A 24,966-nucleotide genomic window follows, 5' to 3' on the forward strand; every position below is an offset into this window, starting at 1 on the left:
TACTAAATGCAAGGGAAGTTCTTAAAAGGAGGCAGTCAGATGCTTCCAAGATAAGATAAACCTTTAATTGGGACATTAAAAAGCAGGCAAGGTGTACATGGAAAGTGAAAACATAATCTGATTTATTTTGACAAATGTGTGCTTACAAAAGAAATGTTCTCACTGTAAATGGAACAAAGGAGGAAGACTACCTTTGCATCTTCCTGTGGTGTGCCTTATTTACATTTATTTCAGGCTAAGGCATGTCTAGTCAGATTCAAGGATAAAAATGAGTTAGTATAACCCTAAATCCAAACTCTATCTCAAAGTTAAAACCAAAAGTACCTAAAAATGTTTTTATAATTATGTTTGTATAGTGTTGCTACAAAAGCACACTACTCTTCATTATTGAAGTCAATACTGTGGTAGTTGTCTTTTCACAATCATATATGCTGTGGGAAAAACCTCAGCAAGTACCAGATTAATTTACTATAAATCAAAAGATTTATTCGTAGTGTTCTTTTCTGAATTTGCTTTAAAAAAAAAAATTCCAGGGCTGATCCCGTGGCGTAGCAGTTAAGCGCGCATGCTCTGCTGCTGGCAGCCCAGGGTTGGATCCTGGATATGCACCGATGCACTGCTTGTCAGGCCATGCTGTGGCAGCGTCCCATATAAAGTGGAGGAAGATGGGCACAGATGTTAGCCCAGGGCCAGTCTTCCTCAGCAAAAAGAGGAGGATTAGCATGGATGTTAGCTCAGGGCTGATCTTCCTCACACACAAAAAAAATTACCCCCCTAAAAAACTCTTTCCCAAACTGACTCCCTCTAGTATGACTTCTCAGAACTCTTTAAGATTTTGCCACACTCATTACAATGGTCGTTTTTTCCCATTTAATTCTGTAGGTTTGAAATATTGCAAAGTCACCCTATATTCAGTTCATTTACAGGGTTGCCTTTTCTCTTTAGAAGAGTATTTTAAAGTTTAATAAATATTACATGGTATACAAAGCTGTTCTCAAATCACTGGTTTTTTATGCCTTTGCTTCATTATGAATTTTCTGACGTCCATGAAAAAGTGCACCCTTACTCATGTGTTCTGTCCTGCTTGAGCTGACAGATGCAGAATGAGGGCCAATATCCAATGAAAAGCCTTCTCACATTTATTGGACATGGGTCCTTCCCTGGCAGGAATTTACAAATGTAGAATAAGGGAATCCTGCTGGATGAAGAGTCTTCTCAATACTGATTGATGTCATCTTCTGATATTACAGAAAGAACAAGCAGCTGTTTGTTAATGGCTTTCCCACACATTCCTGGGGTTTTTCTCCAGGATGTTGAATAAAGCATGGACCACATTTCTTCACATTCAACATATTCACATAAGGCTTCTTTCTAAGAATTCTCTGAAGTCAAAGTAAGGCATTAACTGCTTTTTTTATTTAATTCCATACGTTCTTAGGTTTTCTATACAGTGTGAATTCCCTGGTGTTCAGTAAGGAATGAGTGGTAATTAAATGAATTTTCATATTCATAGGGATTCTCTACAGTATGTGTTCTCTGATGTTTAGCAAGGTTTGAGCTCCAGCTGAAGGATTTATTACATACCTTACATACATAGGGTTTCTCCCCAGTATGAGTTATCTGATGTAGAATGAGGGAAAAGCTCCGACTAAAGGTTTTGTCGCATTCAGTACATGCATAGGGTTTTTCTCCAGTATGAATTTTCATATGTTGCATAAGGGACGCATGCCATGTGAAAACTTTACCACATTCATCACATTCATAGAGCTTTTCTCCAGCATGAATTCTCTGATGTTTAATAAGGAATGAGTGACAACGGAAGGCTTTCCTACATTCGTTACATTCATAGGGGGTTTTGGCAGTATGGATGCTCTGATGTCGAGTAAGGTGTGAAGAACGGCGAAATGCCTTCCCACATTCAATGCATTCATAAGGTTTCTCTCCAGTATGTGTAATCTGATGGCGAATGAGTTCTGAGCCACTGCTGAAGGCCTTCCCACATTTCCTACACATATATTGCTTCTTTCCTATGTGAATTCTCTGATGTCGAGTGAGGTTTGAGGCACGACTAAAGGCCTTTCCACATTCGGTACATTCATATGGTTTCTCCCCAGTATGTGTTCTTTGGTGTTCAATGAGAAATGAAAGGTAACTAAATGTTTTATTACAGTCCTTACACTCATGGGGTTTCTTTCCAGTATGTATCATCTGATGTTTCACAAGGTTTGAGATCTGGCTAAAGGTTTTGCCACATTCCTTACATACATAGGGTTTCTCTCCAGTGTGAGTTCTCTGATGTAACACAAGGGAAAAGCGCCGACTGAAAGTTTTTCCACATTCGTGGCATCCATAGGGCCTCTCCACAGTATTGATACTCATATGTTGAGACAGGGCTTCTTGATGAGAGACTGTCGCTTGCCTAATACATCCTTGATTTCCTCGCAGCATTTCAGTAGCATCCTCATATTTCCAGCCTCCTTTAAAACTGGAAGACTCAGGGCCTTGGCTTAGACTTCTTTCCATTATCAAATACTGGGATGAGTCACCTTCATATATGAATTTTTTGGGAGAAAATGCTTCAATCTCACTATTTGACTCTGAAACTGAAACAACAAGGCAAAAGTTTTTTTTTCTGTATTGAGTAAAGTATAAGCCACTACTCCTTTTTTTTTTTTTGTGAGCAAGATTAGCGCTGAGCTAACATCTGTTGCCAATCCTACTCCTTTTGCTGAGGAAGAGTGGCCCTGGGCTAACATCTGTGCCCATCTTCCTCTACTGTATATGTGGGACGCCTGCCACAGCATGGCTTGATAAGCAGTACATAGGTCCACACCCCGGATCCGAACCTGTGAAGCCTGGGCCACTGAAGCGGAGCGCGCAAACTTAACCACTATGCCACTGGGCCAGCCCCCAACTCCTGCTTTTTTAAATGAGAGAACTGAATGGAAAAAAAATCTTAGCATTCCATGGCTTTCATAATTGTCATATATGACTCTGAAACCTGAGCAGTGTGCCCAGAAATTTAGAAGACATATCAAACAGAGGAGAGATGTAGGTGAATAGGGAGAAAGACTAAATATAAGTAACTTAAGGTGAGAGGAAAACAGAACTATCAGGAAGATAAGTATTTGAGAAGGACAGGTGGCTAGTCTTCCTCACCTCCATTTAAACTTTATTTACTGCCAGAATGACCTGAAAATGACAATTTCATAATGTTGCTAATAAACTACAAGTGTCCCTCAGGTCCCATAAAGATATCAGACTCTCTTTACTTAGTGCCTTTGAAACACCTTACAGTAACTTATTCTACATAAATAAAAGTTTCTCTGAAAACTATCTTCTAAGATCCTCACTCTAACTCTATTTTCCAAACTGATATCTGAAGCTCAACTTTGGTATAACAGTGTCTTTCCATCAAATGCTTTTGATAAACATAGGCCTTCATTTTCTCTAGGCTAAATTTTAGGAAGGGACTTTTTCCTGTTTTGGGGGACAGAATTTTATGATAATATGAAGATTCTTTTCAAAAAACATATTCTTATCTCTTTAGTCTTAGGAAAGAAGTAGAGATAAAAGGCCATGATGTATAGGATTTACTCTCAAATGTTTCAGGAAAAAAACTATGTACCAAATGATAAAGCAAATGGGGCAAAATGTTAGCAATGGGTGGATGTGAGTAAAGGGCATATGGGTATTCTTTGTACTATTCCTGCAGCTTTTCTGGAAGTTTAAAATTATTTCCAAATAACATTGAAAAATTCATTTTTCTCTAAAACACACTTTGACATTTATTTTGTTTGTGGGGGAATGCTATCTTTTATTATGACTGACTTTAACCTTCTAAGGAAAAGTAAATAGAACTCATATTTCTTTAATACATATCTAAGCAATGAATCAAGATCTATACCTATATGGTAGGCACATAAAAATGAAAGATTAGGACAGGGAAGGCAGTGAAATAGCTGTTAAGAAAATGATGATCTCAATGAAGGGAAAACCTTCAATTACTTTCTTGACTTCTATAAACCAATTCCATATCTACTCAGTACCTCAGTAAGAGCCCTGGGGATATAAACTCAATAATTCTCTTCAGGAGCTGAGAATATAAACATGGAGATAAAGAGGACACAGGAGAAAACAATTAATGATATAAGAAATGAGAGTAAGTTCATTATATTTAGAGTAAAAATTGTATAAAGGCTCAGAGACAAGATATAAAAATCCACTGCAAGAGACAAAGAAAGGCTTCATCTAGAAAGGCCTCACTGAGGAAACTAGTTGGGAACTGAAATACAGCAGGACATAGACCAGGTGAACCTGGACATTTAATGAGATTAGAAAAAGCTGTTGGAGTTAGCTGCCTAGATTTAGTATATTATTTGCCATATGATTTCCCAGACCAATGAGATTAAAAAGCACAACCAAGAAAACCAGGTTCAACATATAAGTAGAATGCTAATTATATATCCCTTACCCCTCTTCCCTCACTCAGTCACCTCACCTCTTCCCATCACCTACTATGCCCAGACTTTTTGGTAGATGCCAAATGGATTTGATAAAATTTAGCACTTATACTTATTAAAAGCCTAGAGAGATACAAGAATTCCTTCTTAGTAACAAAGGATTCCTATGATAAATCAGCAATATACTCAAAGCAAAATTTTTAGATGTATTTGCTCTTTTCTTATGGAAAAAACACAAATATCCTCTATCACCACTATTACTTAAGATCATTGAGAAAGTACTTACTATGGTATAAATACAAGAAAAGGAATTTTGGAAAACAAGCTTGTAAAAATCACTGCAGAGAGACTTCTGGTTTCTGGTCCTGCACATAAGAAGCTTAGAAGTCACCACTCCACTCTGTACTAACAACAAGTAAAAAGCTGAACAGAAACATCAACCACTCTTCTTAGATCTGTCAGAGAAGTGGGGACAAAGGGCAAACTGCTGCCCCAAAACTGGAGAAACAGACAAGAGGACACAGAGAATCACAACTTATCGAGCAGAAGCCTCTGCAGGAATCAGTGCTGGGACAGGAAAATGGGAACTGTTATTGATGAATAGCTCAGTATTGGTAAGTCTGTGAGTTAAAAACTCCAAGGGGACCCAGTCATAGTGGGACCCCCACCCCCGCACTTGTGTGAGTTTTACCTTCAGTAGTTCTACCAGGTCTTCACAGTGAATATCAAAGGAAAATCCCCTCATGCTTCTGGCAGGGGAGGAGAAAAGGAACCATCCTGAAATATGCCAGAGCATTCTATTCTCATTAACAAAGTGCTCTCAGGAGAAACTATTTTACCAGAGCCTAACACACCTGGGAGAAGAGAAATACTCAACTCCAGCTCCTTCTAGTCATCCTGTCGCACATAAGTGGGGAAAAAAATTGAGAAGCACTGGTGAAGTTCACAGTTCAGGGGCACAGGCTCACCAAAAAACTGAGACTTAATCATACAACTGTAGATCGCTTCCCCTCCCCCCAGAGCTTACCACATCACGAAAGGCCTATTTACCACAGTTCCTTTTACTGTACATCATATCCACATTTCAAATAAAACTACAAAGCATACTAAAAGAAAAAGAAACAATCTGAAGAGACGGAACAAGCATCAGAACCAGAGTTAGATATGGCAGCAATGTTGGAATTCAGATCAGGAATTTTAAAAAGCTATGATTAATATGCTAAGGGCTTTAATGGAAAAAGTAGACAACATGCAAGAATAGATGACTAATGTAAGCAGAGAGATGGAAATTCTAAGAAAGAGTCAAAAGGAAACCCTAGTGAGGAGGCAAAGTCAAGATGGCGGCGTAGGCAGACTCTGAACTCACCTCCTCCTGCGGACACAGCCAATTTACAACTACTCGTGGAAAAATTACCCGAGACAGAACTGCAAACTGGATAAGAGGAACTCCTGCAATAATGGACAATCCTAACTGAGGTAGAAGAGGCAGAAACTCCCTTCTGGAGAGGAAAAACGACACCTTGACAAGCTGCCAGCTTCACAGCAGCCCAGGAGCAGCCCAACGGTACGCAGCCCTCCCTGGAGGCGCGGGGCCCTGAGCTGGGGAGTGCCCCCGCTGTGGGCATTGTGTGGACCCAGCACAATCGAGACAAGTGGCATAACATCTGACTTTGCCTGCTACTAAAACATTGCGGAGTACCTCCAGAAAAGCTGGTTCACAAAGAAATTAAAACTGGCTCTTAAAGGGCCCATGCGCAAACTCACCCGTTTCAGAAAGCAGCCTAAAATCACCAGAAAGAAAGGTGCACAGTGCTGTGGTGAAAAGAGACTCACCTGATAGGCCCTGAGTGCATCTCGGTGAGAGGTGAGACCTCTCCAGGGACTGGGACATTGGTGGCGGCCATTGTTGTGGCCTGGTGTGGGCGTGCTGACACAGATGCCATTGGAGTTCTCCCTGGGGCCTGTAGCCCAGGGTCTGCCCCACCTGCTAGAGCACCGATTTAATCCAGCTCAGCCAGGGCAGGCAGCCCACCCTAGAGACTGGCCCGACCCAACAACAAGCCCTCAGGCAACTTGTGGGCCTGCATAGATTGGTGACTGGATTCTCTGCAGCCTGGCAACTGAGCCGACTTCAGCAGGGCAGGAAGTGCTCAAGGAGCGGGTGGAAAGTGTGGTGCTCCCGTCGTGAAGAGACTGGGTCCGCTTCGGGAGGCTGGGGCACGCACACGGGGCAGGACTGTGTTGACTGTGTGTGGACCTGTGGGCGGCGGGGCTTGTCAGCTGCAGAAGACTTGTGCTTCTCAAAGACCCACATAGGGGGTTTGCCCCACCTTCCAAAGCCTGAAACAATTGGGTGCTCCCGTGCCTGAGGCCAGCCCCACCCAGCTGCAATCCTCAGAGAGCTGACAAGAGACCTAAAGGCTGGAGGCTTATAGCAATTGTAAGGCCCTGAGCCTAACAACCTGCCACACTGGGGGCCTACTCACTTAAAAGAAATACTGCAACACAAATGTGTTATTAGAACTTGCAGCCAACTGTGCTGGGGCTCCCCACACCTGATAGAGAGACTGAAGGGCCCACAACAACTACAAGCAGCTGAGCATTACAACAGCTGGCCAGGAGCATAACTCGGCCTCCCTGGGCGCCTACAGGGAGAGCAAACAGGCCACAACAGAAGGACACACGTAGCCCACATAGGGGTCACCCCTGGAACATTGAGAACTGAGGGAAGCACACGGCAGGCCTCCTAAGCCATCACTTACATAAGATCACCTACCCAAGAGCAGGAGACGTAGCAGACCTACCTAATACGTAGACACAAGCACAGGGAAGGAGGCAAAATGAGGCGGCAAAGGAATACATTCCAAGTAAGGGAACAGGACAAAACCCCAGAAAAGGAACTAAGTGAAACAGAAATGAGCAACCTACCTGACAGAGAGTTCAAACAAAGAGCGTTAAGGATGCTCACTGATGTGGTGAGAAGAATAGAGGAACTCAGTGAGAACGTCAACAAAGAAATGGAAGATATAAAAAAGAACCAATCAGAAATGAAGAATACAATACTGGAAATGAAAAATTCACTAGAGGGACTCAAAAGCAGAGTAGAGGATACAGAAGAACAGATCTGCGAGCTGGATGAAAGACTAGAAAAAATTACCCAAGCTGAACAGGTAAAAGAGAAAAGAATTAAAAAGAGTGAGGACAGTCTAAGGGACGTCTGGGACAACATCAAGCGCACTAACATCCGTGTTATAGATGTCCCGGAAGGAGAAGAGCGAGACAAAGGGGCAGAGATCTATTTCAAGAAATAATAGAGGAAAACTTACCTAACCTAAGGAAGGAAACAGACATCCAGGTACAGGAAGCACAGAGAGCCCCAAACAAGATAAACCCAAAGAGGCCCACACCAAGACACATGATAATCAAAATGTCCAGAATTAAAGATAAAGAGAGAATCCTAAAAGCCGCAAGAGAAAGTCAAGTTACATACAAAGGAAACCCAATAAGGCTATCAGCTGACTTCTCAGCAGAAACGTTACAGGCTAGAAGAGAGTGGCACAATATATTTAAAGTGCTAAAAGGAAAAAACTTACAGCCAAGAATACTCTACCCAGCGAGATTATCATTCAAAATGGAAGGAGAGATCAAAAATTTCCCAGACAAGCAAAAATTAAAGGAGTTCGTCAACAAGAAACCAGTGCTACAAGAAATGTTAAAGGGACTTATTTAAGGGAAAAAGAGAAGACCACAAATAGGAAAAATTATCTATTTCCATGATAAGAGGGTAATGCATACAAATGCACAAAAAAGAGGTAAGATATGATATCAAAAACATAAAAGGAGGGAGGAGGGGAGTTAAAGAGTAGAGCTTTCAGACAGAGGTCAAACTAAAGAGACCATCAATTCTGTATAGAAGAAGAAAGGAACAGAGAAGGACTACTAAAACACTGAGAAAAAACAAAAGTTCAAAAATGGCAGTAAGTACATACTTATCAATAGCTACTTTAAACGTCAATGGACTAAATGCTCCAATTAAAAGGCAGAGGGTGGCTGAATGGATAAAAAAACAAGACCCATATATCTGCTGCACACAAGAGACAAACTTCACACCTAGAGACACTCACAAACTGAAAGTGAAGGGATGGAAAAAGATACTCCATGCAAATGGCAATGAAAAAAAAGCTGGGGTACCAGTACTCATATCAGACAAAATATACTTTAAGACAAAAACTGTAAAAAGAGACAAAGAAGGGCATTACATAATGATCAAGGGAACAATCCAACAAGAGGATGTAACACTTGTAAATATCTACATACCCAATGTAGGTGCACCGAAATATATAAAGCAATTATTAACACACATAAAAACAGAAATAGACAGTAACACAATAATAGTAGGGGACTTTAACACTTCACTTAGACCAACGGATAGATCATCCAAACAGAAGATCAATAAGGAAACATTGGCCTTAAATGCCACACTAGAACAGATCGACCAAGTAGATATATACAGAGCATTCCATCCAAAAACCAAAGAATACATGTTCTTTTCAAATGCACATGGAACATTCTCCAGGATTGATCACATATTAGGCCACAAAACAAGTCTCCATAAATTTAACAAGACTGAAATAATGCCAAGTATCTTTTCTGACCACAACGGTATGAAACTAGAAATCAACTATAAGAAGAAAATCAGAAAAGCCACAAATACGTGGAGATTAAACAAAATGCTACTGAACAATGACTGGGTCAAGGAAGAAATCAAAGAAGAAATCAAAAAATACCTGGAGACAAATGAAAATGAAAATACGACATGCCAGAATTTACGGGATACAGCAAAAGTAGTTCTAAGAAGGAAGTTTATAGCAATACAGGCCTATCTCAATAAACAAGAAAAATCTCAAATAAACAATCTAACAATGCACCTAAAGGACCTGGAAAAAGAAGAACAAACCAAGCCCAAAATCAGTAGAAGAAAGGAAATCATAAAAATCAGAGCAGAAATAAATGAAATAGAGACCAAAAAAGCAATTGAAAAAATTAATAAAACCAAGAGCTGGTTCTTTGAAAAGATCAACAAAATTGACAAACCTTTAGCTAGACTCACCAAGAAAAAAAGAGAGAAGGCACAAATAAGTAAAATCAGAAATGAAAGAGGAGAAATTACAACAGACACCTCAGAAATACGAAAGATTGTAAGAGAATACTATAAAAAGCTATATGCCAACCAATTCGACAATCTGGAAGAAATGGATAAATTCTTAGAATCATACAACCTTCCAAAACTGGATCAAGAAGAAGTAGAGAATTTGAACAGACCAATCACCAGTAAGGAAATCGAAACATTAATCACAAACCTCCCCAAAAATAAAAGTCCAGGACCAGATGGCTTCCCTGGTGAATTCTACCAAACATTCAAAGAAGACTTAATACCTATCCTTCTCAAACTCTTTCAAAAAATTGAGGAGGGGGGGAAGCTCCCTAACTCATTCTACGAAGCCGACGTTACCCTGATACCAAAACCAGACAAGGACAACACAAAAAAAAAGAAAACTACAGGCCAATATCACTGATGAACGTCGATGCAAAAATCCTCAACAAAATACTAGCAGATCGCATACAACAATACGTTAAAAAGATTATACACAATGATCAAGTGGGATTTATTCCAGGTATGCAGGGATGGTTTAACATTCGCAAATCAACAACGTGATACACCACATTAATAAAATGAAGAATAAAAATCACATGATCATCTCAATAGATGCAGAAAAAGCATTTGACAAGATACAGCATCCATTTATGATAAAAACTCTGAATAAAATGGGTATAGAAGGAAAGTACCTCAACATAATAAAGACCATATATGAGAAACCCACAGCTAATATCATCCTCAACGGTGAAACACTGAAAGCTATCCCTCTAAGAACAGGAACCAGACAAGGATGCCCACTGTCACCACTCCTATTTAACATAGTACTGGAAGTCCTAGCCAGAGCAATCAGGCAAGAGAAAGAAATAAAAGGGATCCAAATTGGAAAGGAAGAAGTGAAACTGTCACTATTTGCAGATGACATGATTTTATATATAGAAAACCCTAAAGAATCCACCAAAAAACTTTTAGAAGTAATAAATGAATATGGTAAAGTTGCAGGATACAAAATCAACATACAAAAATCAGTTGCATTTCTTTACACTAACAATGAAGTAACAGAAAGAGAAATTAAGAATACCATCCCATTTACAATTGCAACAAAAAGAATAAAATACCTAGGAATAAACTTAACCAAAGAGGTGGAAGAGCTGCACACAGAAAACTATAAAACATTGCTGAAAGAAATTGAAGACGACACAAAGAAATGGAAAGATATTCCGTGCTCTTGAATTGGAAGAATTAACATAGTTAGGATGTCCATACTTCCTAAAGCCATCTATAGATTCAATACAATCCCTATCAAAATTCCAACAACATTTTTCACAGAAATAGAACAAAGAATCCTAAAATTTATATGGAACAACAAAAGACCCCGAATAGCTAAAGGAATCCTGAGAAAAAAGAACAAAGCTGGAGGTATCACACTCCCTGATTTCAAAATATACTACAAAGCTATAGTAACCAAAACAGCATTGTACTGGCACAAAAACAGACACACAGATCAATGGAATAGAACTGAAAGCCCAGAAATAAACCCACACATCTATGGACAGCTAATCTTTGACAAAGGAGTCAAGAACATACAATGGAGAAAAAAAAGTCTCTTCAACAAATGGTGTTGGGGAAACTGGATAGCCACATGCAAAAAAATGAAAGTAGACCTTACACCACACACAAAAATTAACTCCAAATGGATTAAAGACTTGAATGTAAGACCTGAAACTATGAAACTTCTAGAAGAAAACATAGGCAGTACACTCTTCGACATCGGTCTTAGCAACATATTTTCAAGCACCATGTCTGACTGGGCAAGAGAAACAACAGAAACAATAAACAAATGGGACTACATCAAACTAAAAAGCTTCTGCATAGCAAAGAAAACCATCAACAAAACGAAAAGACAACCTAACAATTGGGAGAAGATATTTGCAAACCATACATCTGATAAGGGCTTAATCTCTAAAACATATAAAGAACTCATGCATCTCAACAACAAAAAAACTAACAACCCAATTAAAAAATGGGCAAAAGACCTGAACAGACATTTCTCCAAAGAAGATATACAGATGGCCAACAGACACATGAAAAGATGTTCAAAATCATTAACTATCAGGGAAATGCAAATCAAAACTACAATGAGATATCACCTCACACCCGTCAGAATGGCTATAATTAACAAGACGGGAAACAACATATGTTGGAGAGGATGTGGAGAGAAGGGAACTCTCATACACTGCTGGTGGGAGTGCAAACTGGTGCAGCCACTATGGAAAACAGTATGGAGATTCCTCAAAAAATCAAGGATAGAACTACCATATGATCCAGCTATTCCACTGCTGGGTATTTATCCAAAGAACTTGAAAACACCAATGCATAAAGATACATGCAGCCCTGTGTTCATTGCAGCGTTATTCACAATAGCCAAGACTTGGAAGCAACCTAAGGGCCCATCAAGGGACGAATGGATAAAGAAGATGTGGTATATATACACAGTGGACTACTACTCAGCCATAAGAAATGATGAAATCCAGCCATTTCTGACAACATGGATGGACATTTCGGGTATTATGCAAAGCGAAATAAGTCAGAGGGAGAAGGTCAAATACCGTATGATTTCCTTCATTAAGTAGTAGATAATAACAACAACAAACAAACACATAGAGACAGAGATTGGATTGGTGGTTACCAGAGGGGAAGGGGGGAGGGGGGAGGGCGAAAGGGATAACTGGGCACATGTGGGTGGTGATGGGTTGTGATTGGTATTTGGGTGGTGAACATGATGAAATCTATGCAGAAATAGAAGTATAATGATGTACACCTGAAATTTATACAATGTTATAAACCAATGTTACTGCAATAACTAAAAAATTAAAAAAACAAAACAAAACAAATCCTAGTGTAAACTATGGACTTTGAGTGATTATGATGTCAATGTAGTTTCATCAGTTGTAACGAATATATCACTCTGGTAAGGACGTTGATAATGGGAGAGGCTATGCATGTGTGGGGGTATATGGGAAATCTCTGTACCTTTCAATTTTGCTATGAACCTAAAATTGCTCTAAAAAATAATGTTTTAATTAAAAAAAAATGCTAGAGATCAAAAACCCTGTAACAGAAATGAAGATTGCCTTTGATGGGTTCATTAGTAGTCTGGGACTCATCTAAGGAAAGAATCTCTGAGCTAGAGGATGATATCTCAATGAAAACTTTCAAAACTAGAAAGCAAAGAAAAAAATACTAAAAAAAAGCAGAACAAATATCCAAAAACTGTGAGGTAACTACAAAAGATGTAACATACATGTAATGGGAATACCAGAAGGAGAAGAGAGAAAGAAACAGAGGCAGTATTTGAAGAAATAAGGACTGAAAATTTCCCCAAATTAATGTCAGATACCAAACCACAGATCTAGGAAGCTCAGAGAACACCAAGCAAGACAGATGTCAAAAAAAAAACTACACCTAGATATATCATATTCAAACTTAAGAAAACCAAAGGTAAAGAAAAAATCTTGGAAGAAGCCAGAGGAAGAAAACACTTTACATATATAGGAGCAAAGATAAGAATTTAATCTGACTTCTCCAAAACCACAGCAAAAAGCAAGCAGAGAGTGAAGTGAAAAACTTAAAATGTTGAGAGAAAAAAACCACCAATCTAGAATTCCATACCCTGAGAAATTATCCTTCAAAAGCAAAGGAGAAATAAAGATTTTCTCAAGCAAAAACTGAGGAAACTTGTTACCAGTAGATGTGCCTTGCAAGATCCAACACCCATTCATGAATAAAGCTCTCAACAAACTAAGAATAGAGTGAAACTTCCTCAACTTGTAAAGAACATCTACAAAAAACCTAGAGCTAGCATCATACTTAATGGTGAGAAATATGAAGCTTTCCCACTAAGACTGGGAACAAGGGAAGGATGTCCCTTCTCACCACTGCTTTTCACTGTCCTACAGAAATTCTTAGCTAATGCAGTAAGACAAGGAAATAAAAGATATAGATTGGCAAGGACGAAATAAAACTTTGTTTGCAGCTGACATATTGTCTATGCAGAGAATCCAAAAAAATTTACAAAACCCCTGGAACTAATAAGTGATTATAGCAAGAATGCAGAATGCACAGTTAATGTACAAAAGTCAATCACTTTCCTATATACCAGCAATGAACAAATGGGGGTTGAAATTAAAAACATATTACCATTTACATTAGCACCCAAAAAAATAAAATACTTACGTATAAACCTAAAACATGTACAAGACCTATATGAGGAAAACTACAAAACTCTGATGAAAGATATCAAGGAAGAACTAAATGGAGAGATATTCCATGTTCATGGATAGGAAAACACAATATTGTCAAGACATCAATTCTTCCCAACTTGATCTACAGATTCAACAAAATCCCAATCAAAATCCCAACAAGTTACTTTATACATCTCAACAAACTGATTCGAAAGTTTATATGAAGAAGCAAAAGACCGAGAATATTTAACACAACATTGAAGGAGAAGAACAGTCAGGGGACTCACACTACCTGACTTCAAGAGGTCATATAGGGGGCTGGATCCCGGACGTGCACCGACACACTGCTTGTCAGGCCATGCTGTGGCGGCGTCCCACATAAAGTGGAGGAAGATCGGCTGGATGTTAGCTCAGGGCTAGTCTTCCTCAGCAAAAAGAGGAGGATTAGCTCAGGGCTGATCTTCCTCACAAAAAAAAAAAAAAAAGAAAAAGGAGTTCGTATAAAGCTACAGTAATCAAGACAGTGTGGTATTAGTGAAAGACTAGACAGTAGATCAATGGAACAGAGAGTTCAGAAATACACCTGCATAATTATAGTTAACTGATCTAGGACAAAGGAGCAAAGACATCACAAGGGAGCAAAGATAGTCTTTTCAACAAATGGTACTGGGACAACTGGACATCCACATGCATAAAAATGAATCTAAACACCAACCTTACACTCTTCACAAAAACTAACTCAAAATGGATCACAGACCTAAATGTAAAACACAAAACTATAAAATTCCTAGAAGATATAAGAGAAAACCTAGATGACCTTAGGTATGGCAATGACGTTTTAGATACAACACCAAAGGCAAAATCCATGAAATAAGTAATTGATAAACTAGACTTCATTAAAATTCAAAACTTCTGTTCTGCAAAAGTCACTGTCAAGAGAATAAGAAGACAGGCCACAGAATGGGAGAAAATATTTGCAAAAGACACATCTGATAAGCCCTTTTATCCAAAATATACAAAGAACTTTTGAAACTCAAAAGTAAAAAAAAATGAACACCCAATTAAAAAATGGGCAAAAGACCCAGACACCTCACCAAAGGAGATATACAAGTGGCAAGTAAGACTATGAAAAGATATTCAACATCATATGTCACTAGATAATTGTAAATTAAAATGAAATACCATTACACACCAATTAGAATGGCCAAAATCCAACCCACTAACAACATCAAATGCTGGCGAGGATGTGGAGCAACAGTAACTCGCACTCATTGCTGGTGGAAATATAAATGGTGCAGCCACTTTGGAAAACAGTTTGGGAGTTTCTTTCAAAACTAAACATACTCTTACCATATGATTCAACAATCACACTCTCTGGTATTTACCCAAATGAATTCAAAACTTACATTCACACAAAAACCTGCACAAAGATTGTTATAGCAGCTTTAATCATAATTGCCAAAACTTGGAAGCAACCAAGATATCCTTTAGTAGGAGAACAGAAAAGTAAACTGTGGTACATCCAAACAATGAAATACTATTCAGTGTGAAAAAGAAATGAGCTATCAAAGCCATGAAAAAATACAGAGGAATCTTAAATGCATAATAATAAGTGAAAGAAGCCAATCTAAAAAGCTCAATTCTGTATAATTCCAACTATATACCATTCTGGAAAAAGCAAAGCTATGGAGATGCTAAAAAGATCCATGGTTGCCAGGGGTTGGAGGGAGGGAGGGATAAACAGGCAGAGCACAGAGGATTTTTTAGGGCAATAAAATTACTCCATATGATACTACAATGGTGGACATGTGTCCTTGTACTTTGTCAAAACCAATAGGATGTACACCCCCAAGAGTGAACCCTAATGGAAACTATGGACTTAGAGTAATAAGGATGTATCATTGTAGGTTCACTGATTCTAACAAATGTACTACTGTGGTGTGGGATGTCGACAGTGGGAGAGATTGTTGGGGCTTCAGGGGGTATATGGGAACTCTGTACTTTCCATTCAATTTTGCTGTGAACCTAAAACTGCTTTAAAAAATAAAGTTTATTAATTAAAAAAAAAATCATGGGGGCCAGCCCAGTGTCATAGTGGTTAAGTTCACGAGCTCCACTTTGGCAGCCCGAGGTTCGCAGGTTCGGATCCCAGGCGCGGACCTATGCACTGCTCACCCAGCCATGCTGTGGTGGCACCCCACATACAAAATAGAGGAAGATGGGCATAGATGTTAGCTCAGGGCCAATCTTCCTCACCAAAAAAAAAATCATTACAGTATTTGCAGGGAAGAATCAATCTAGAAAAGTTTAGGGTGTTTTTATCACTACAGTATAGATTGAAAGATATAACTATACAAATTCACAAGCATTCCTACGGAAAAGCAATATAACTTGTTAGAAAAGAAACTAGGGAAGGTTGCTTGAGAATAAATGCAACAATAGGTATACAAGGATTTTACAAAGAAAATTCAAAATTTTAAGAAGCTGTGCAGATAACTCTTAAATGTGTACTTAACTCAGCATCAGCATCATCTGGGAGCTTGTTAAAAATGCAGGTTCTTGAATTCCACCACAAACCTAATGACTTACAATTTCTGGAGTGGGGCCTGGGAATGTGTCTTAAAAAAAGTCTCCCAATGACTAAAATGTGAGAAGCACGGTGATCTCTCTCTTAAGCTCCAGAATATGATATTCAGCTGCCTACTGAATTTATATACTCAAGTACCCCACAAAGACCCAAAACTCAGTAAGTCATAAATTGATGTAGGGCAATTCTCTTCCCTTCAAACATGTTCATCTTTTTTTTTTTTTTTTAAGGAAATAATAATACCAGCAAAAAGAGTGGTGTCAATCACAATTCCTCACTCTTCTTCATGTCTTTTATCTAGTCAATCACCAGGTCTTTTCGAGTCCACTTCCTTAGTTTGTTACCAGTCAGTGTACCTGCTTCCATTCCCTGGACACCTCCACAGTTCAGAGAATGACTACATCCGGACTAGGTTACAGCAATAACTCTTAAGTGGTAGCTCTGTTTCCCAGTCTTGCTTCCAACTAATCTGTTTTCCATACTGTAGCTAGAATGACTTTATTAAAACGCTCATCTGCCTAAAATCTTGTAAGGATTCCCTGTTAGCCTAGGGATGAACTCTAAATTCGTTAATGTGACTTGTAAAGCACTTGCATGATCTGACCAGTGCTTTCCCGAACCATCCTGACTTCCCACTATTTTCTTCCTTACACTTTATACTTTTGCTCAATCTATACTGAACCTTGTATTTTCATTTTATCAGTATGATCCTTCTACATGCTGTAACTTCGTGCTTTTTTTTCACTTATAAAATGAGTAGTTCCAGTCCTATAAAGATGGAGTAAGTACACTCCAACCTGTCTGTCCCACTGAATGCAAGTAAAAACCGCGGACAGAATGCACAGAGCAGCTACCTGAGGACTCTAAAAAGGAAATGGTAGCAAGCTGATTGGAGAAGGCAACAAGAACTCGAACTAACGCTGAACTGGTGGGGAATTTCTTGGGTTTTTTTCCCCCCTCCCGTCTCTCCAGATTTAAGGCCAAAGGCAGCCTAAAAGCAAGAACTGTGCAGCAGGCATGAGGAGAAAGAGCTCCAAGAGAAGCCTCTATTTCTGGTGTGAGGAATGGGGAAGGGGGTCTATACTGGTCAGAGAAATCTTATTTTTTGTTTGTTCATTTCCCATTCTCTCATGCCCAACACCAAGGCATCCTGCAGCGGTGGTGGCCGTATAGGCAATTAAAACTCTAAGGCAGGGTAACATTTTTCTCTCAGCAGAAAAATCTATGGTCCCAAGAGCACAGAGGTAATACCCTTTTTTCTCTTTCTATCCTCTAGTTGCTTGGCTGCAGAGGGAGACACATTTGCAGGAAGTGCATAGCAGAGGAGAAACTAGAGGTCTGGCTTTCTATCCAGAAGACTTGAAAAAACGGACGCTGGGAGCCAAAAAAGGTAGGGGAGATGGTGAAGAAAGGAGCTCAAGAAGGTGATCCCATAAAGTTGTGTATGAAATCTTGAGTTCATCCCTGAGTTGAGCATGCATGGATCTGACCCTAAATAACAAAATAAAAGCTGTGAGAACTGAATCAAAGGGGAACCCACTGCCCAAGTTCCCAAGTTCCACTGGCCTTTCTGGAACTTGGAGGTGCATATGTGGGACAAATACAATAGACCTAAAAAGGCTCTGAAAACTGGACTGTTATCAGAACCACATACATAGGGGCCGGCCCTGTGGCTTAGCGGTTAAGTGCTCGCGCTCCGCTGCTGGCGGCCCGGGTTCGGATCCCGGGCGTGCACCGACGCACCACTTCTCCAGCCATGCTGAGGCCGCATCCCACATACAGCAACTAGAAGGATGTGCAGCTATGACATACAACTATCCACTGGGACTTTGGGGGAAAAAAATAAATAAATAAAATTAAAAAAAAAAAAAAAAAAAAGAACCACATACATAGAAGACAGGTTAGAACTTGTGGCTCAACTTATCCATATCAACAGCCTGCTTAAATAAAGTTAACCTCTCAATAGGATTTAGACAAGACCCAAAGTCCTAAAATATCAAAATGAACAGGTTACAATCCAAAGTTATATAGGACATACAGAGAAACAGGAAAATTTCATCATCCCGCAAAGACAATCCAGCTATATTATGAAGCATTTGTATATGGACAGTGCATTAAAAAAATATTAGGCAAAACTTACTTTGGTGTGAAAATGATATTTCAATTCTGTTGAAAATGTCCCTATAGATGATAGTGAAGTACTCTGCAGTGAAATGTCAAGATATCTGTAATGTACTTTAAATTATTCAGCAAAAAAAGAGGTGGGGTAAGGCAAATACAGTAAAATATTATCCATTATTAAATCCATAGCTAAGACTGTACAGATTTATGCAAAGATGGAAAAAAAGACAAAAAAGAAGAGAGAGCGCCAGCCCTGGTGGTCTAGTGGTTAAGATTCGGCGCTCTCACCGCTGTGGCCCAGGTTCATTTCCTGGTCATGGATCCACAGCACCTGTCTGTCAGTTGTCATACGGTGGTGGCGGCTCACCTAGAGAACTAAACCAACAACTAGGATACACAACCATGCACTGAAGCTTTAAAAAAAAAAAAAAAGAATAGAGAACCTAGAAACATACACAACAACTGACATTTAACTTACAACAAACTTAAAACAGGGAGGGAGAGGACAGACATGTCAATAAATGGCACCATGGTAACTGGATCTCCACACAGAAGAGATCAAAATTGACCACTAGCTCACATGACACACAAAAATAAATTCAACTTGGACCATGGGTCTAAGTGTGAATGGCAAGATGACCAGGCTTTTTAAAAAGAAAATCTAGGAAAATGTCTTCATTGTGACCTCATGGTAGGGAAAGATTTCTTAAACAGGTCAAAAAAATACTAACCATAAAGGGAAAGATTGATAAATCTGACTACACTTAAATTAAGAATTTCAGTTCATCAAAAGACGTTATTAGGGGGGAAAGTAAGCCACATATGAGAGAAAATATCTGCAGTGAATATAATTAACAAAGGATTTGTATCCAAAATGTGTAATTCCTACAAATAAGAGAAGACAGAGAATCCAATAGATAAATGAGTAAAACCTTCAAGAGGCGCTTCACAGATGAGGGTATCTAAATGGCCAATAAACATGTGAAAAGTGCTCAATTTCATCAGTAATCAGAGAAAGCAAGTTTAAACCACAATAAGCTACCACTGCACACTCTTCTGACAGGTGAATATATGATGCCTAACAGCACTGGCGTTGGTAAGTATGAGGAGCAAGAGCAACCCATTCACTGTGTTTGCGGGAGTGTCAGTCAGTAAAAGCACTTTGGAAAACATTCTGGCATTATTTGATGCCGAAGATGATGGAATGATGTGGAAGAGGTGCATTATCCTCGGACCCAGCAATTCCAGGCCTAGAAACCTGTGCCAATATGTACCAGGATACAGGGACAACACCAACATTACAACAGCTCTAAAGTGCAAACCACCCAAGAAGCCCTCAATAGCAGAATGGATCAATTGGGGTGTACTTGTACAATGAAACAAACTACTTAAGCAGTATCCAAAATGCATAAATCTTAAAATAATCTTGAGAAGCAAATCACAATGTAATATATACATTATCAGCCCCTCTATATAAAGGTCACAAACATACAAACCCAAACTGTAGCGATTAGAGATACAAAAACAGTAGACAAAGCTCTAAAGAAAACCAAGGAGGTTACTACCATTAAAGTAAAGAGAAGATGACCTTTGGGTCAGGCAGAGGGATGACTGGGATGAGCACACAGAAAGCTTGTAGGGACCTGGCAGTGTTCTGTTTACTGACCTGAGTGGTGGTTATACGGGTGTCTTTTAATAATTTTTTAAGCTGCACATTTATGTTTTATGCATTATTTGTGATATTTCCCCTTTCAAAAACAGTACTGGAAGGAACACACAAAAATTGCAAAAGCTGTATTAAAGTAGTAGAAATAGAGGCAAATTGTCCATGTTGGCCCTTTACCTTACTTTCCCTGTACATAGTTTTATTATTTGAAAAACATTTAGAAAAGGACATTTTTCTTCAACTCAAACATCAAATGAAGAAGTCTCCCTGCACTTGTCCTACCTCATGACTTGAGCCCACATCAGTACTGTCTTTCCACATCCTCTTCTATGTCCTCCTGAAGGTCTCTGTAGCATGTGCGATTCACTACCACCACTCTCCTTAAAGCCAGAGCTCAGTTTTCATGGCACCTTCTCCTGTTCCTTCATCAGTCCTTCCAAGCCGCTGCTTCTCTCTAAGCGTTCCTCCTGTTATCTCAACAGGACCACTCTCTAAAGGTCAGTATACCTCCATCAGAAGTGTGCTTCAGAATCAACTATAGAACGTAGGGAACTTTTCATAAATACATATAACTTAGGCTCCACAGATCTTCTATGTCAGAATCTTCAAGGGTGGGAGATGGCCATATTTATTTTTAAAGAGCTTCACCAGCAATTCTGTTGTCAACCTAAGGAGAAAAAGGCTTTCAGAGCCCTTCTCAATCTCATGGCTTCAATTTTTGCTTTTTAACATAAGATTCCCACGTCTACATCTTTAATCTGAACTTCTTCCTGAGACATGTTCCAACAGTCTGTTTCACAGCTTCACTGGGAAATACCGTCCTCTACTCACACCACGCATATCTCAAACTAATTCAGCACCTTTTCTACAAAACCAACCCTGGTTCCATCTTTTGTGTTTCTATTACTACTATCCCTATCCAAATTATCCAGGCCTAAAACACCAACTGGAAATCCCTTTTTTCTCATTGCTGAACTGCCAACTCTAACAAAGTCACTTACAGACCCATTTTATCTCTCTAGGCCATAGCTTACTTGACAGTTATTACATTTTTGTATGCCTTCTACTCTCTGTAGCACCTAAGAGAAAGTCTTGATGAGGTTAAAATTTCAGTAAATATTCTTAAGTGAATATATGAGGGATGAATAAAGCCATCAGTTAACCAGAGTAATGGATTAATCTCTCCAAGATGGTTAAACAGAACAGCACTATAAAAAAATATATACCTTTTAATTTAGGCAATAGAGACATATGTCAAGTTCAAGAAAGAAAAGAGAAATAAAAAAAAAATGAAATTCAGAGCCCAGACAGAACTACCAATGAAAAGAGAGGACACGTCTATCTGTGAGAAAGTGGGGAAAGGGTAACATGTGATTTGAAGGCAGACTGGTAAGTGGGTGTGAAGTAGTCCCTTATGCAATCTTGTGGACAAGACTTCGTAGTCTCTGTATCTCTAGTATCTTTTCTTTTCGGTGAGGAAGATCAGCCCTGAGCTAACATCTGTACCCATCTTCCTCTATTTTGTATATGGGATGCTGCCACAGCATGGCTTGATGAGCAGTGCATAGGTCCGCGCCTGGGATCCGAACCTGCGAACCCCGGGCCACCGAAACAGTGCGCGAGAACTTAACCTCTTCGCCACCGAGCTGACCCCTTTTCTAGTATCTTTAAGGGAGAACTTTCCAACCAACATATAAAAAAGTATTGCTTTCTCATTGACTAGTTGAGTTGTTATTTAAAAAATTTTCCCCACCAATTTTCTAACTCACTCACCTGAAAACAGATCTCTTCTCACATCTCCTTTCCCCAGCCAAGGGTCTTTGCCTTGTTCCAATAAGGAAACCACATCTGGCTTAGAAATGTTAAGACCTGCTTGCAGAAAATGAAATAAATTCAAAATCAGTCCTTAAATCCTCAGAAAAGAGGGACTATTAAAAGAAATACCAGATGTAAGTATGAAAGATGTCTAAACATCACGTGAAGTTATAATCTCCATCTTAAAAACTAAAAAAACAAAAACAAAAACAAAAACATACCTCCTTTGGGAATATTCAGCCAGATAATCAAGATTCACAACAACCATCCTAAATGTCAAATTCTGACTGAGTGGAGACGAGGAGGAATACTTACCCAGCGAAACCAGGTGGCCATAGTTCTCCAACATTACGTATCTGTACAGATCTCTTTGAGCAGGCTGAAGCCACTCCCACTCCTCCTGGGAGAAGTCTATGGCCACATCCCTGAATGTCACGGACCCCTGAAAGGACATACAGAGATCGGCACAACCAGCACCATGCTCCCAAAGGCTCTGACCAAGGAGTGCAGTGAGTCCCACTATGGAGAGTGGACAAGTCTCCATAAGTAGCAATGGGAGTTTTCAGAATTCTGAATAATTATTAAGAGTATAACTAAGAGCCTCACTGTTTTGTTTTGTTGTATAATTAAGAAAAGGAGAAACCATATATGGGATTTGTCCTGAGATAATTTACAATTTTGTGGAAGATAAAGCATCATACATGTAAAGAACAGGGATTTCTGGCTTTGGCTGTAAAAATTCTTAAGATCTTACAACACTTTATGAATAGCAAAGACAATTCATTTGTGTTAATAGACAATGTATATTTTCCTTAATACCAGCCTATCTGGATACTACTTGGCAAGAATTTTTTATGGTAACAAGTGGCTATACCAGATAACAGCAGCACCCTTGAAATAGGGCACACACTCAAGTTTATCACAGTGGCCCCAAGCCGAAAGGAACAGCTGTGAAACTCAGACGGATTTTTAGCAATATGACAGAACAAGGAGGATAAGCAGTCAAGTACAAGGATCTCTCAAAGAGGGAACGTAATACTTCCCAGGATGGAACCTAAAGTTTTTTCCCTCGGGGCTGGGGGAACAATAAGCCCCTGCTTTGCAGTCTGGTTTTGCACCACTTGAGTGAACCTCATAACCACTAGGCATGAACACGAATTTTAAAAGATCCCAAACTAGCAACAGCCCCAGATGTATGGCAGAGTTATATTTTACAGTTTAAGGTTTTTAATAAAAACTTCCTGACTAATAACGAAAGCTGTTTCCTAGAGTCAACAGTGGGATCTGCAGCAGAGGAGGAACAGACTCTCCAGCAAAACTCGGAGAGCCTCTGGATTTGAAGACAAGTGTGACAAAAAGCAGGACAGGGAAGTGACTAAACACAAAGGGACTAATTTGGAACGGCTGGCCGCCTTCTCTCTGCGAAGCACAGCTGCCGGCCAGGCTTTCAGCCACAACAAAACGAAAATACCCAGCGTTCTCTGCTAAAGAAACGTAACGTCATGCCTGAAAAACGAGATCGGAGGTGGTGTCCTGCTCACTGCGGCATCCCCAAGCCCCCGGACGGGTCATGCACGAGCGTCACCTGCAGGCACTGCCGAGCCGCGCGCCCAGTGTCCGGTTCAGGACCGGCGGGGGCTCAGGCGACGCTGATGCTGCTGGTCCAGGGGCAGCACTGCGCCAGGGCCACAGGCGCCGCAGCAGACGCTCCACGACACACGACGAGCAGCGGATGAAGGGCAGACGCTCCCCGCTCCACCACGGGGAGGGCAGAGGCGGCGACCCACCGCGCGCCCGCTCCCGGCCCGCGAGCGCCCGCGGGGCAGCCCGGCCCTCTGAGACGCGGCCGGAGGGGCGGGGGCGGGGCTCCAGGACAGAGAGCCGCGTCCCCGAGTCCGGGACACCGCGGCGTGGGCGAGGGGAGGCCCTTACCTGAGACATGGCGCTCGGCGGCCCGACGGCGACGGGAGGAGGGCCGAGCTGCAGGGAGAGAGGAGCCCTGAGCCGGGCGCCGTCACTCCACGGCCGCCGCCCTCGGCACGCGGCCCGGCGCCCGCGCCGCGCACCCCGGCCCGCAGCGGCCAGGACGGCGCGCTTCTCCGCGCGCTCCCGAGCCCCGGACGCCCGTCGCGCCGGGCCACTCGGCGGGCAGCCGGCGCGCGCAGGGCGAGCCCCTGACCTACCTCGGGTCCAACGCAGGCCGGGCTCTCGGCTCTAAGGATTCGGGGTCTGAGGCCCTGCCGCCAGCGTCGCGCAAACTGCATTCCAGGCCGCGGGCCTCAGACACTACACTTCCCAGGACCCACCGCGCCTCGGCGGGGAAAGAAGTGCCCCCCAAACACACTACAATTCCCAAAACGCCCCGCGTCCACGCCCACAGCGCCGGAGACCGACTGTGGGCCTCAGACACTACATTTCCCGGGACCCACCGCTCCGCGCACGTGGGATGCAGTGTGCGTCTCACACACACACTACAACTCCCAGTATGCCCCGCGGCGGAGCTCATGGTGCCTCGATACAAAGGCCGTTGACCTAAGGCAACTACAACTCACCGGCCGCCGCGCAGCCTCAGCCTGAGACCCAGAGCGCGACCCTCAGACAACTACAATTCCCAGAACCGACTGCGGCCCCAGCACTTCCGTCAGAGACTTCCAGCCTCCGACAGCTGTGGTGACCAGATGCGATTCCCGGAGACGCTCGAGCCGTCAGGCGAGATCAGGGAACGCAGCCCCGAGGCCGCAGCGCCCGCGCACGCCGTGGCTCTGACGCCCCCGGAAGCACTGGGGAAAGGGGAGCTAGAACGGCTGCGCCGGCCGAGTGACCTGAGCGCTCCTGTGCGGGACACTGTCCTGGGCACGTGGAGGAGGTTTAGGGAGCAAGCAGGACGCTCCTGCCCTTGGAGAGCGCAGAGGCGG

At 41.2% G+C, this 24,966-nt stretch overlaps 2 protein-coding genes across 4 annotated transcripts in view; both read right to left on the minus strand.

Annotated features, from left to right (window-relative positions):
* Positions 1–22,062, minus strand: part of ZNF10 (zinc finger protein 10) — a 72,993-nt gene extending 50,931 nt beyond the window's left edge. Inside the window, exon 1 of the mRNA XM_058531141.1 lies at positions 22,010–22,062. The gene's annotated coding sequence lies outside the window, so the exon portion shown is untranslated. The remainder of the gene's footprint in view (positions 1–22,009) is intronic.
* ZNF140 (zinc finger protein 140) lies at positions 44–24,625 on the minus strand. Of its 3 annotated transcripts, none has more exons than XM_058531148.1 (5): positions 24,235–24,623; positions 23,984–24,031; positions 22,367–22,493; positions 22,010–22,105; positions 44–2,603 (listed from the first exon to the last, which is right to left on the minus strand). In XM_058531148.1, exons 1-5 carry the CDS (start codon positions 24,313–24,315, stop codon positions 1,444–1,446), a joined length of 1,512 nt encoding a protein of 503 aa, XP_058387131.1. In that variant the 5' UTR covers positions 24,316–24,623; the 3' UTR covers positions 44–1,443. The 3 variants fall into 3 exon arrangements, with proteins under 3 accessions (XP_058387131.1, XP_058387132.1, XP_058387133.1); XM_058531150.1 differs by lacking the exon at positions 44–2,603 and adding an exon at positions 20,039–20,903 and having other exon boundaries at positions 24,235–24,625; XM_058531149.1 differs by lacking the exons at positions 23,984–24,031; positions 24,235–24,623 and having other exon boundaries at positions 22,367–23,839.
* Positions 24,626–24,966: the final 341 nt, after the last annotated feature.

The sequence above is a fragment of the Diceros bicornis genome, chromosome 35 (assembly GCF_020826845.1).
Source record: "Diceros bicornis minor isolate mBicDic1 chromosome 35, mDicBic1.mat.cur, whole genome shotgun sequence".
Taxonomy (NCBI): domain Eukaryota; kingdom Metazoa; phylum Chordata; class Mammalia; order Perissodactyla; family Rhinocerotidae; genus Diceros; species Diceros bicornis.

Coding starts and splice junctions, on each gene's coding strand:
- ZNF140 (XM_058531148.1), bottom strand. CDS start 24,315: ATGCAGTTTGCGCGACGCTGGCGGCAGGGCCTCAGACCCCGAATCCTT. Junction 24,032..24,234: donor CGGCCTGCGTTGGACCCGAG/GTAGGTCAGGGG, acceptor CTCTCCCTGCAG/CTCGGCCCTCCTCCCGTCGC. Junction 2,604..22,009: donor GAGAAGAGATCTGTTTTCAG/GTGAGTGAGTTA, acceptor TTGTTGTTTCAG/TTTCAGAGTCAAATAGTGAG.